Raw genomic sequence first — 13,503 nt, 5'->3', positions numbered from 1 at the left:
GTGGACAGGGATCTAGTGGGATGGGAACATGTGGCACGAATCTTAAAAGGTCTTGTTAATAAGAACAAACTTGAAGCCAGGTATTGGGGTGAACGCTGGAAGATCAGAGAAGCAGAACAAGCCACAGCTTCCTCACCTTACCAATTCCTCAGCTGATCCTGTTTCCTCAGACAGGAAGCCTCTGTGTCCTCATCCAAATGGATCTCAGCTGAACTGCTAAAAAGCCTTAAAGTATAACCAGGCTCTAGTTCCTCATCCTCATGCCTTAAATACCTTTCTGCTTCCTGCCATAACTTCCTGTGATTAAAGGTTCTTGTTACCACGCCTGGCTGTGTCCAGGGTGCCCTTGAACTCAGAGATCCAGAGAGATCTCTGCCTCTGGAATGCTAGGATTAAAGGTGTGAGTGCTACCATTTTCTGGCCTCTGTCTGTCTAGTGGCTGTTCTGTTCTTTGACCCCAGATAAGTTTATTAGGGTGCACAATAATTTGGGGAACACAATACCACCACACAAACCCAAAAGAAAGATTTTACAGGAAATAGCTATGGAAGGCAGATTGGCCTGCACATTGCTGGCTGCATAGCAATCCTGCATTAAAAGTCTGTGGGAGGGGAGTTGTCTCTGCCATACTCAGATTCCAAGAGGTCCAGTAGAGGCCTCTGCAGAACTCCCCTAGGAAACCAGAAGCTTTGTGGGGTTTGACTCATCCTAGGATCCTGGGGAGTCTCTTCCACATCCAAATGGTAATTCGTAGGGATTTAGCCAGGCTGGACAAGGACACAAGAGAAGGGTGAGACGCTCTGTCCTCCCTGGGCCACAGGTCCAAATCTCCTGCTTCAAGGGCTTCTTCCAGTTCAGATATGTCCACAGAATGGACATAGCAGGGTCAGTAATTGCAGTGAGCCCTAGCACACAGGTAGAGGCCTCCATCCTTTCTGCTTTTTCGTCTTGGCCCTTGATGTCCCTCCCTGACTGCAGAGCTGTCCAGTGTTCATGGCTCCCTGAGCAGGCAGGAGTCTGGCAGAACTGTGATATGGGTAATTCTCCTTGTAGGGAACTTTCCTGTCCCAGTGCCTAGTGTATCAGAGCTGGTGAATCACAACCACATTGGCTTGCAGAGTGGGTTCAGCTCTTCTGAGGTTCAGCACAGGATTCTGCCTGTTCTGTTCCTGAAGCACTTTCCACTCGTGAAAGGAGAGTTCTTTAGTTGCTGTATTCTCCATATGTCCTCGTGGATTTACAGCTCCAACAGAAGACCCTCTGTTGAGCTTTCTGTTCTGACATTGTCCAACCTGAGCCTTGCTGACTGTGCCTACTGGTCCCTTGACACTGTCCTTTTTTTAGATCAGTCTCCTGGATGCAGAAGAGCACATATGCAGGCTCACTCAGGACAGAAGTCACATCCCACCTCCCAATCTTAGAATCATCCATCTTATACCACTCCCCACAGCCAGCTCTGACATAACAGAAGTAATGTCCACAGGGACAAGTCACACTGGCATGGACCAGCACAGCATAAAGGGTATATATACACCAACAGTCCTCCCTCATGCTGAGACATGTATGGCCACAGGTCAAGGGACTCAGGGTAGCTCACTTTCCTGTCCAATTTGCCACCTGTAAAGTCTGAGAATCGATTCAATACCAGCAGGAGGAACTTCGAGGCAGTTTTACTTATCAGGGTCTTTGAAGCTGGCATCTTCTCCTGGCAATGATCACAGTGGTAGGCATTTTCCCCACATGGCTCTTCGGGCTTCACTAAATCCTCCAAGGCTGGGTTCACACTCTGAGCTGTGTTGATATCCAAGGGGATATCCAGAAAGGGGTTGACAGAATCTGAGGTGCCCTGGCAGCTGAGACACTTGATTTGAGATCTGCATGAGCCTCCATATATCTCATGGATCAGGCTGCTGTCTTCAGAGGGGCCTTCTGAGTGCTTGCTCCCTCGAAGGCAGGATTCGTGCATGGCATTCAAGGTGAACATTAGAAACTCATGGGCATCTTCCTGCTTGTCCTTGTGGAAAGTGGCAGTCAGCTTCTTCGGGGGCTGCATGACATCCCCAGAGTGGATTAGACTCTGGGTCACATGAGTTTCATGTGAGACATGATTGCTCCTAGCAGCACTGCTCTACTCCTGAGAGGATGCTGGGAATCAAAGACATTCTTTATGGAATTTGTCGTCTTCTTGACATAAGAGGCCTGTTAGGTAAAGAATTTCCCTTGCCTCTACTGCTTGCAATAAACAGGCTGTCCAATCTGGACGAGCAGAACAAAGGGACTAGCGACTGCTGGACCTTGCCAAGACAGGGTAGGACAGTCTTTCAAATTTTCCTGCTTCTGAAAATAGTCTGTTGTAGCTAGAGTTTTTCTGCCTTCCCCACAGTCAGGACAAATCTTTGTCACCCGCCAGTCCCACAGCCGCTCAGACCCAACCAAGTAAACACAGAGACTTATATTGCTTACAAACTGTATGGCTGTGGCAGGCTTCTTGCTAACTGTTCTTATAGCTTAAATTAATCCATTTCCATAAACCTATACCTTGCCACGTGGCTGGCGGCTTACCGGCATCTTCACATGCTGCTGGTCATGGTGGCGGCTGCAGTGTCTCTCTGCCTCAGCCTTCTGCTTCCCACAATTCTCCTCTCTCCTTGTCCCACCTACTTCCTGCCTGGCCACTGGCCAATCAGTGTTTTATTTATTGACCAATCAGAGCAATTTGACATACAGACCGTCCCACAGCAGTCTGTCAGGTATTCCAGGCTGGTAGCCAAAAGTGGATGCCCCAACATTGCAGAGAAACATGGGGTGACTGTCCAGGCAGCCATCTGCCTCTGTCATTCCTTGAATGTTTTGGAAGTTGCTTGCTTGAACTTCCTACTTGGGTAATATTATTTTCCTTCTCAAGTTTTTGATGGGGTTGAAGGCTAGGTAATTACAGTTACAATACTCTTGCATCTTAGCTAAAAGCATATGAGGTGCAAGATCTAGGTCCTTCAGAATAGGTTATGTTATCACCCTTTCTTTCACCTGGATAATATTTGATCATTGTTCTTATTGTATATAATTTTGTATTAGGTTTAGAACTTTATTTAGAAAAAAAGACAAGGAAGTGTTGAGGGGAATTCATTCTGCCAATGGCTTTTGGTGTGCACGCCCTAGGGCACAGCTTTCTCTCTGAACAGGTGATCCACTAAGAGTGGATGCAGTTGAGTGGTGAACTCTCTTGGGTTGTGAAGACTGGTTCAAGCAGCATGAAGCAGCATGTAATAGGTCCCTAGCTTTCCAAAGACTCTGCAACTGGATTTACTATATCCTGTATTCATGACTGTATTTCCGTATTATCTTTTATTTTTAAGATTTATTTATTTATTATGTATACAGTGTTCTGTCTGCATGTATGCCTGCAGGCCAGAAGAGGACACCAGATCAAATTACAGATGGTTGTGAGCTACCATGTGGTTGCTGGGAATTGAACTCAGGACCTTTGGAAGAACAGCCAGTGCTCTTAACCTCTGAGCCATCTCTCCAGCCCCCCCCCCATTATCTTAATAAATCCCTGATACCCTTTAAACAGACTCTCGTGGATTTCACTAACAGGAAATGCCATTGTGAGGGGCATCGAATGTGACTAATATGAAAGAAAATGTCATTTCTGTAATGAGAGTTATGGAAATGGCAAAGACAGCTGGGTAGAAGGGAATTAAGATGTGGGAAGCACTGGCACTCAGCATCTTGAGCACAGTTTCTACTGAGATTGCCTTCAACAGAGAGAGGAAGCAAAGTCAATGGTGAAATGTTCAAACCTAGATCACTTCCCCCTGAATGTTCAGGTAAGGATTAGGTAGAAGTTGAGCTGGAGCTTTCCAGTCCTGCCTGGCCCAGGATTAGGACAAATCTCTCTCACCTGCCAGTCCCGCAGCTGCTCAAACCCAACCAAGTAAATACACAGAGACTTATATTACTTATAAATTGTATGGCCATGGCAAGCTTCTTGTTAACTGTTCTATCTTAAACCAAACCATATTTATTAATCTCTAAGTTGCCACGTTGCTCATGGCTTACCAGTATCTTAACATGTTTTCATGGTGTTGGCTGGCAGCATCTTTCTGACTCAGCCTACCACTTCCCAGAATTTTTTTCTCTCCTTGTCCCACCTACATTTTTTGCCTGGCTACTGGCCAATCAGTGTTTTATTTAGTAAACAATTTAACATACAGAACATCCTACAACACTTCCCCTTTTCCTTTTTTTTTTTTTTTTTGAAAAAAGTTTTAATTTAGTAAAATTTCATATAACAAAACAATTTTCAAACAAAAATTACAGTTACACAGTAGAGAATCCTGTCGGTCTTCATAAGGTTAGTAGTGACTACAAGTCTACAAAAAGGTTTATACTCAACTGTTTCTTGAAGTTTTTCTGAGCAGAAAACACATGTTGGGGTGGTCTTCGGGTCTTTCAGAAAAAAAACACTTCCCACAATAAACAGAGAACCCCTCCTAACAAGAAACTTTAAGGTCCCAAAGAGGATAGATGGAATACCACACCATTGACTCCACCTGGACTGTGATAATGCTAACTACTGGACAAAACTGCCCATGCCTCACTTGCCACCAAGAACCTGTGTAAACTGGACACTTTTGGATTAATGGATGTACCATGCCTCATCAAATTAAGGTCGATTTTTCCAAGTTCTTCCTCTACAGGAACAATTCAGACCTGAGTCTGATATCTCAAGGACCTCTACTCTGTAGGACAACTGAAGCTTAAATGCTACTCTTGTCTGACATCTGAAGACCAACTGCTCCTGTAATGAACCACATAAGCCTCACACAAATGTCTAAGTCTCTGTTATTTTAATCGATACAAAAATCATTTAAATTGTACTTCCTACTCAAATTTATCCTTCACAGATCTCTGATGGCATTGATGAGTAATTGTAGCTTTAACAACAGCAAACACCCAGCTGCCTTGTCAGTCCATTTCATGAGTATAGTTTACCTTGATGACAGGCTTCACACTAAAAAATTTTAGTTTCTAAAGGTTATAAAAAAAAACAGACAAGTTATGTAGGTCAAGGAAAAATAAATGATACAAGGTAGACAAACCTAAGAAACTAACTCAATATACATACATATATGTTTAAAGTTATGGCAGTCTAAGAAAATGTAAGTCACAAGTCTGAGAAAGTGATTTAAGGCATATGAAAAGTAGTTTCAGGTCTCTTTCCTTCTCTTTATCTCTTCTCCCTCACCCAGAGTCAAAATATATAGCCAGTCCTCCAGAGTCCTCCCTTAACTTGATTCTTTTTTTTTTTTTTTTTTTTTTTTTGGTTTTTCGAGACAGGGTTTCTCTGTGTAGCTTTGCGCCTTTCCTGGGACTAACTTGGTAGCCCAGGCTGGCCTCGAACTCACAGAGATCCGCCTGGCTCTGCCTCCCAAGTGCTGGGATTAAAGGCGTGCGCCACCACCGCCCGGCAACTTGATTCTTTTAAAATGTTTTTTCTCATTCCCTCATGTCCTATTCCTTTACTAGGAAAGGATGTCCTCTCCAGAATTGACATGAACTTTGGTCTTTTTTTTTACCTCTGGCAATAGCTCCCAGGGCAGCCCCTATGTCCCTCTTCTTTTCCTCAAAAATCCCAAACCTCTCTTGCCCTCTGCCTCCTTCTCTAATCCATCCCACTGTATGGGATATCACCTCTTCTTCCCTTGCTGCATACCATAAACAGATGTTTCTGAAGGGACTCTGAATCCCCGGAGAAGGACAGTTGAGTTTAGTTGTTGGGATTGTTGAGTATCAGAATCCTTTCTATGTGAAAGCGAAAAGGTCTTGAAAGTGAACATTCGGGCGTACTGAGAAGAAGACATCTTTAAGATTTAGGACTGAAGCCGGGCGGTGGTGGCGCACGCCTTTAATCCCAGCACTCGGGAGGCAGAGCCAGGTGGATCTCTGTGAGTTCGAGGCCAGCCTGGACTACCAAGTGAGTCCCAGGAAAGGCGCAAAGCTACACAGAGAAACCCTGTCTCGAAAAACCAAAAAAAAAAAAAAAAAAAAAAAAAAAAAAAAAAAAAAAAAAAGATTTAGGACTGAAAAGTGAGTGATATTTTTAGGGATAATGGAGAATAAAGCCTAAGGGTTAGAGACTTAAGGGTGTGAATGAAAAATGGCTAATGGAGCAAAGGTCTTGGGATAGGTGGAAGGTTCTGTTAGGCATTTTTGACTAGTTAATATGGGAGTGTGGTTGGGCAAGGAGATGGGGCATAGAAATTATGTTTGAGGCCTAGGCAGAGGCTGGTTGGGGTAGGGAGTATTGGAGTTTGTGAAAATATAAATAAATAAATAAATAAATAAATAAATAAATAAATAAATAAATAAATAAATCCTACTGAAACATTCTGAAATATTCATAGATTGGTTCCTATCCTAATCATCATCCCACCAACTGAAGGGAAAAGATACAGAGACCCACAGCCAAACATTAGGCAGAGCTCAGGAAATCTTGCAGAAGGGCAGTAGGAGGAAGAGAATTCGGGGATTCAAGGATAACATGACCCACAGAATTAACTTAGCAGGGCTCAAAGGGCCTCAGAGACACTTAAGGGGCAGTCAAGGAGCCTGCAGGGGTCTCAGCTAGGTCCCCTGCATATATGGTATGGTTGTTCAGTTTGGTGGTGTTGTAAAACTCCTAACAGTGGGAGTGGGGTTTCTCTGAGTCTTTTGTCTGATCATGAGACCCTTCTCCTCCTGCTGTGTTGCCTCATCCAGAGTTGATATGAGGGTTTGTGCCTGGTTACATTGTGTCTTGCTATGCTCAGTTAGGTTGATATCCTTTGGAGGCTTGCTCTTTTATGAAGGGAAATGGAGGAGGAGCAGGTCTGGGGGAGAGGTGAGGTGTGGAGGTAATTGGGAAAAGTGGTAGAAGGGGAACTGGAGTCTGAATGTAATGTATGTGATAATAATAGAAAGAATGAACAGAAGGGAAAGAGGGAGGGAGGAAAGGAAGAAGGGAGGGAGGGAGGGAGGGAGCAAACATGGTTTAAGTGAAATGCTGTCACCCTCACACCAGAATTTCATCAGGGAGCTGTTGATCCAGCCTACTGAGAACAAAAATCACCTGCCCAATTAAAGCCAATTAAGCAAGCTTATTTACTATGCATATTGCTGACTCTACAATGAGATTTGAGAATACAGTGACGGTTAACCTAGGGGTCAGCCCACCTCCTGCAGAAAAAATTTAAAATGGGGATTTTGTAACATAAAGATTGTGCAAGAGACTTTTATGAAAGAAGATAGCAGAATAGATTATTTGACAAATCATCTTAGCAGAATGTCTCAAGGTTCCTTGACAGAACACCTTATCTTGTTGGGGGTAGAGTACTAGTGAGTCAAACTTGAACTTTGTAGCAATTTGACACAACTTATAACAAATGGATTTTTACACTAATATGGAAATAGGCTGGTCCATCAGGTTGCCATGTTCATTCCAAAGAACTCCTAAACTTATTCCTTCCTTTTCTTGCTTTCTTTACTTAATTTCATATTTAGTTCCTTCCTTCATTCCCCTTCCCTTCCTTCCTTCTTTCTTTTTTTTCTTTGTTTTTCTCTGTGTAATCTTGGCTGTCCTAATACTATCTCTGTAGATCAGACTGGCCTGGAAATCAGAGGTCTGCCTGCCTCTTGAGTGCCAGGATTAAAGGTGCGTGCCACCTGTAGACGAATTTCTAATCAGTCTTATTAAATAACAAACACAGAGCCAAATACAGGGATGAAAGCTGTAGAGATCAGAGAAATAGTGATAGTCACCAATTAATGTTAGCTCACCAAACCACCATAGCTTCCCAAAAGAACCAAGCTTCTTCCTGTCTAACCCGCTCTTTTATTGCCTTGATATTTTGCCTTCTCATTGGCTCTTAGCCCAGCCACCTCACTTCCTGGTCACTGCCTGTCGGTACAGACCTGCAGTCTCTATGGTTGGTACTGGTTTTAAAGGCATGTGTCACCACACTTGGCTGTGTCCTTGTTGAACACACAGACTCTGCCAGCCACATAATCGGGATTAAGGGCGTGTGCTACCACCATCTGACTTTTGTTTATGCCTGGCTGTGACCTCTGATATCCAGGCAAACTTTATTTACTAACACACAAATAAAAGATCACCACAGACACCTAAAGTCTCTAACCAAGATTTTCAAGCAAAATTTGATAAAGGCATCAAAATTGAGAACTAGCTGTCTTGCATTGGTCTATCAGGTAGCTTCTCTGAGCTATAGAATCCTGATGCCAACAACACAGGGTGCTACTTTCAGGAGGTTAGCTGAAACCATACAAAGGCCACATTGCTTAACAGTCTCTGTTGTATGGCACAGTCAAGGTCACTTGATCAAAGAGGTTATATGATCTCTAAGAAGATTGTTGTTTGCATTTAGAATATCTACACTGAAAAAAAAATGACCTTTAACCTACATTCTGTTTCTTTAGCTTATATGAAGAAAGAGGGACCAAGCATTTGAGTAACTTTACCATGCATATTAATATAGAAGTGATACCCACAACAAAACCTCTAATTACTGATAATAACATTTTTATGGAGCCCTCTGCTATCTAACTGCTATGCAGGTGATTGAATCACCCATCTAATTCCATCATTTGACACAGTCACACTAGATTTCATCCCCTTTGGAAGCAATGAAACCAGATTCCTCTTTTTCCATTTCAATGCTGAGTAGACAGTTCTAAGAATATTTCCAAACTGCTTTGAGTTCATGCCAAAAAGAAAAGACCAACAAAGAGTGTGAAATTCCAGAATTTTATTACTCCAAAGAATTGCTGCTCAAGCACAATTAATAAAAAAGTCCCCACAGTGTGTTCTCCCCTAGGAAACCAGAAGCTTCGTGGGGCTTGACTCATCATGGAACCTTGGGAAGTTTCTTCCACATCCAAACAGTCATCCTTAGGGACTTGGCAAGGCCAGACAAGGACACAGAGGGAGCGTGAGACATTCTGTCCTTCCTGGCCCACAAGTTCCAATCTCTTGCTCCAAGGGCTTCCTCAAGTTCTGATATGTCCACAGGACATGTGGTCAGTAATTGCAGTGAGCCTTAGTAGACAGGTGGAGGCCTCCACCCTTGCTGCTGCTGCTTCTTCTTCCTCCTCCTCCTCCTCTTCTTCTTCTTTTAAAGATTTATTTATTTATTATGTATACAGCATGTATGACTATAGGCCAGAAGAGGGCACCAGATCTCATTACAGGTGGTTGTGAACCACCATGTGGGTGCTGGGAATTGAACTCAGGCTCTCTGGAAGAACAGTCAGTGCTCTTAACCTCTGAGCCATCTCTCCAGCCCTCTTTTTCTTCTTCTTTTTCTTCTTCTTGAACTTGATGTTCCTCCCTGACTGCAGAACTGTCCAGTGTTCATGGCTCCCTGAGCAGGCAGGAATCTGGCAGAACTGTGATATGGGTAATTCTCCTTGTTGGGATCTTTCTTGTACCAGTATTCTCTATATCTGGGTTGGTGAATCACAACTGCATTGGCTGGCAGAGTGGGTTCAGCTCTTCTGAGGTTCAGCACAGGATTGTGCCTGTTCTGTTCCTGAAGCACTTTCCACTCGTGCAAGGAGGATTCTATGGCTACTCTATTCTCCACGTGTCTTCGAGGTTCTGCAGCTCCCACCCAAGATCCTCTGTTAAGCTTTCTGTTCTGCCATTGTCCAACTTGAGCCTTGTTGACTGTGCCTACTGGCCCCTTGACACTGTCCTTGTTTAGTTCAGTCTCCCGGATGTAGAAGAGCACATATGCAGGCTCACTCAGGACAGAAGTCACATCCCACCTCTCAACCTTAGAATCATCCATCTTGTACCACTTGCCACTGTCAGCTCTGACATAACAGAAGTAATGTCCACAGTGACAAGTCACACCGGCATGGACCATCACAGCATAAAGGGCATACACCAGCGGTCCTCCCTCAGGCTGAGACATGTATGGCCGCAGGTCAAGGGACTCAGGGTAATTTACGTGCCTGTCCACTTTGCCACCCGTGAAGTCTGAGAAGCGATTCAATACCAGCAGGACAACCTTCGAGGCAGTTTCAATTGCCAGGGTCTTTGAAGCTGGCATCTTGTCCTGGCAATGGTCACAGTGGTAGGCATTTTCCCCACACAGCTCTTCAGGCTTCACAAAATCCTCCAAGGCTTGGTTCACACTCTGAGCTGTGTTGATATCCAGGGAGATGTCCAGAAAGGGGTTAACAGAATCTGAGGTGCCCTGGCAGCTGAGACACTTGATTTGAGATCTGCATGAGCCTCCAAATATCTCATGGATCAGGCTGCTGTCTTCAGAGGGGCCTTCTGAGTGCTTGCTCCCTCGAAGGCAGGATTCATGCATGGCGTTCAAGGTGAACATCAGAAACTCATGGGCATCTTCCTGCTTGTCCTTGTGGAAGGTGGCAGTCAGCTTCTTCGGGGGCTGCATGACATCCCTGGAGTGGAGGAGACTCTGGGTCACATGAGATTCCATGGCGCACATGGTGCAGTCTTCCTGGTGACAACAGCTCCGAGAGTGCTCCTGGGAGAGCATGTAGTCGGCAAGAGGTGGTGTGTGTGTCAGACACTGCAGCGCTGCGTTGAGGTAGCAGGTGTTGCCCGTGTTCAGGAGACCTGCACCCACACCTTCGGGCCTCTCCCAACTCACACTGTGCTTGTTCCTGGCAGCCAGCTTGGATGCTGCCTGAGTTCTATCCTCATACAGGTCTGGAGTGGCAGGAGTTGTTGAACCTGCTGAAGGATAAAAACACAAAGAGACTTCAGGGTCTACAGTGTCGATTGAGGACCTGCATGCTGTAAAGGTCTTACAGTGAGATTCACCTTCTGAGAGCCGCAGAGCTGCCTCCATGTCTCCAGACGCCAACTCTGAACACCTTGCGGGAGTCTTCTCAGCGAGTAGAAAGATGCTTTTCCCTTCTAAGAAGCACTACAAGTGAGGACTTCGTCCAAAAACTGATCCTTTTATACTTCAGCTCCGTGGCCACTCCCACTAATCCTGCTGGGACAGCCAATCCCCTTCATGCCTCTAATTGCCTAGTGCAATTTAGGGTGTGGCTTATACAAAGCAGCACTGAAATCTGATCTCTTTGGTTTCCACTTCTCTGGAATCAGGTCCTTTGCCCAAGGTGTTTTATGCTTGGGTTTTCCTTGAAACAAAATTTAAAAACCACATCACATAAAGACAGGATGGTAGACCTGCCATACAAGAGTATCCTTCATGTTGTTGATGCCATCGAAGAAAAGTAAAACCCACCAACATGAATTGTTTTGGATTGAAGGAAGCAGCCTTTACTTCTGTGTACAGCAAAACATGTCCAGGGGATGTTCTAACTCTCCACCCCAACCTTAGCCCCAATGTGGGGCTCAGGAGATCATCAGCAAGTTAACTCTAAGCTCCTTTTACAGGGCAAAATCTGGGGTCTCCAGATAGAAATTTGTAAACATAGAAACTTGGTAACCAAAATATAAAAGGATATGGTGGTATGAGACTCTTTGGCAAGAAGTTTTGGTGGTGTGGGGATGGTGTAGTTCAAGGCACAGTCAGGTGGGGACCAAGTTGAATTGTGGGAAGGTTTAAGGTATGATCAGGTCAATTTCCAGTAAATAGAAAATTAAGTTTTACAGCAAGCTGAAAAGATCTCATTTTCATCTTGTAAGACACTCCTGATCTTAAGATGGAGTCAGGTTGATTCACCAATTTCCTAGGCAGGACTCAGGGGGGTGGGGGAGGGTACTGGGAAGACTGAAGGGAGGGGAAATTGCTGTTGGGGGTTGTATTGTAGGAGAGAAGAATAAATAAAAGAAAGAAAGCAAATATGATTTAAGAGAAAAGTCATCATTCTCACACCAAAATCTCATTAGTGACCCTGTAGCTCAAGAGCAAAAACTACCAACCTAATTAAAGCCAAGTAAGCAAGCTTTATTTAAGCTTTATTTACAAAGAATGAATATATATATATATATATATATATATATATATATATATATAATGCTGCAATGCAGGATTTGAGAGTACAATGTTGCTTAAATTTTCAGGCCCCTTTTGTAGGGAAAATATGTAAAATGTGGATTTTGTAACAAGGATTTTGCAGGAGAATTTTACAGAAGCAGATAGCAGATTAGATTATTTGACAGATCATCTTGGCAAAACTTCTCAAGGTTCCTTGACATAACTAACATCTTATCTATTCGGGGTAGAGTACCTGTGAGTCAAACTTGAATTTTGTAGCAAATAGAAACAACTTATTCTGACATTATAACAATGTGGCTTTTTACCCTAGTATCGAATCAAGCTGGTCCATCCCAACCCCATGTTCATCTGAAAACACCCCTCTCTCTCTCTCTCTGTCTCTCTCCCCCTCTCTCTCTGTCTCTCTCCCCCTCTCTCTCTGTCTCTCTTTCTGTCTCTGTCTTTCTGTCTGTCTTTGTCTGTCTCTGTCTTTGTCTAGGACAGCCTGTCTGTCCTAGAACTCACTCTGTAAATCAGTCTGTTCTCAAACTCACAGATATGCACCAATCTGTCTGCCTCTGCCTCTTGAGTGCTGGGGTTGAAAATGTGCACCACGTACTTTCTAACCAAGCTTTTCCAGCAAAATTTGATGAAGAAATCACATTTGAGATCTAGCTGTCTCTCCCTCATTTATGGAGGAGATTCTCTGATCTGTGTAATCCAGACCCCCATACTGGACCTGATACTCCTTTCAGTAGGCTGGCTGAAATAGTACAGAGATCAAATTGCTTCATAATCACTTTTACATGGACCAGTCAAGGTCATATGATCAATGATGTCTACTAATCTGCAAGGAGACTATTGTCTGAATTTAGGCTGTCCTCACTGAAAAAAAAATGACCTTGAACCTACTAGTCCATTTCTTTAGTGAATATCAGTTAGGAGGGGACTTGTCCAACTATACCAAGCATATTAATGTAGGAGTGTTACCCTCAACAAAATATCTAGTTACTTATAATTTTTACACTGTCATCAGCCCTCTGTTGTGTAACTACTTTGTAAGTGATTAAATCACCCATCTAATCCCACCATGCTGACACAATCACACTGGATGGATTTCATCCCCTTTTGAAGCAATGAAACCAGATGCCTGTTTTTCCATTCCTAAGAATAAACAAGTCATACTACCATCTTATTTATTGTTTTGTTGTATTATCCTTGTTATCTTGTAGATCAATTCACTGACTTAGTTGTTGATCCAGTACGTTCATGTTGATTTTGTGTCTCTGGATGAGTCTGTGTGTACCAGTGATACAATCTTAGACCTTGCACATTTTGGCTAAATCCTTTACCTCTGTCATTTCCCACATTCCCTTTCCATTTTTATTTTCAGTCAGGATTTGTCTAAGTTATCTGGAGTGTCCTTCAATGTAAGACATACCCAGGACACAAATTCCATTTCACCTACTTTAATATAGCGCTAAAGATCTGGGTTATTAATTTTGCAGGAACA

The 13,503-nt window shown here is 43.6% G+C and overlaps 1 protein-coding gene and 1 pseudogene across 1 annotated transcript; both read right to left on the bottom strand.

Moving 5' to 3' along the window:
- Positions 1–1,082: 1,082 nt before the first annotated feature.
- Positions 1,083–4,658, bottom strand: LOC102906715 (ubiquitin carboxyl-terminal hydrolase 17-like protein B pseudogene; annotated as a pseudogene).
- A 105-nt stretch (positions 4,659–4,763) lies between these two features.
- On the bottom strand, positions 4,764–10,889 carry LOC102906407 (ubiquitin carboxyl-terminal hydrolase 17-like protein B). Its single transcript, XM_076561419.1, has 2 exons — positions 9,395–10,889; positions 4,764–4,804 (listed from the first exon to the last, which is right to left on the bottom strand). The coding sequence occupies exons 1-2, from the start codon at positions 10,887–10,889 to the stop codon at positions 4,764–4,766; spliced, it is 1,536 nt and encodes a 511-aa protein (XP_076417534.1).
- Between the last annotated feature and the right edge of the window lie 2,614 nt (positions 10,890–13,503).

This window comes from Peromyscus maniculatus, chromosome 1 (assembly GCF_049852395.1).
Source record: "Peromyscus maniculatus bairdii isolate BWxNUB_F1_BW_parent chromosome 1, HU_Pman_BW_mat_3.1, whole genome shotgun sequence".
In the NCBI taxonomy this organism is placed as follows: Eukaryota; Metazoa; Chordata; class Mammalia; order Rodentia; family Cricetidae; genus Peromyscus; species Peromyscus maniculatus.
This window is presented reverse-complemented; position numbering and strand designations above follow the sequence as displayed.

What these genes read in the sequence shown, in the direction of transcription:
- LOC102906407 (XM_076561419.1), bottom strand. Translation starts at nt 10,889, where the DNA reads ATGGAGGCAGCTCTGCGGCTCTCAGAAGGTGAATCTCACTGTAAGACC. An exon ending in GAACACTGGACAGTTCTGCA is followed by an intron (nt 4,805 to 9,394) that starts GTCAGGGAGGAA and finishes GGTTCATTACAG; the next exon opens with GAGCAGTTGGTCTTCAGATG.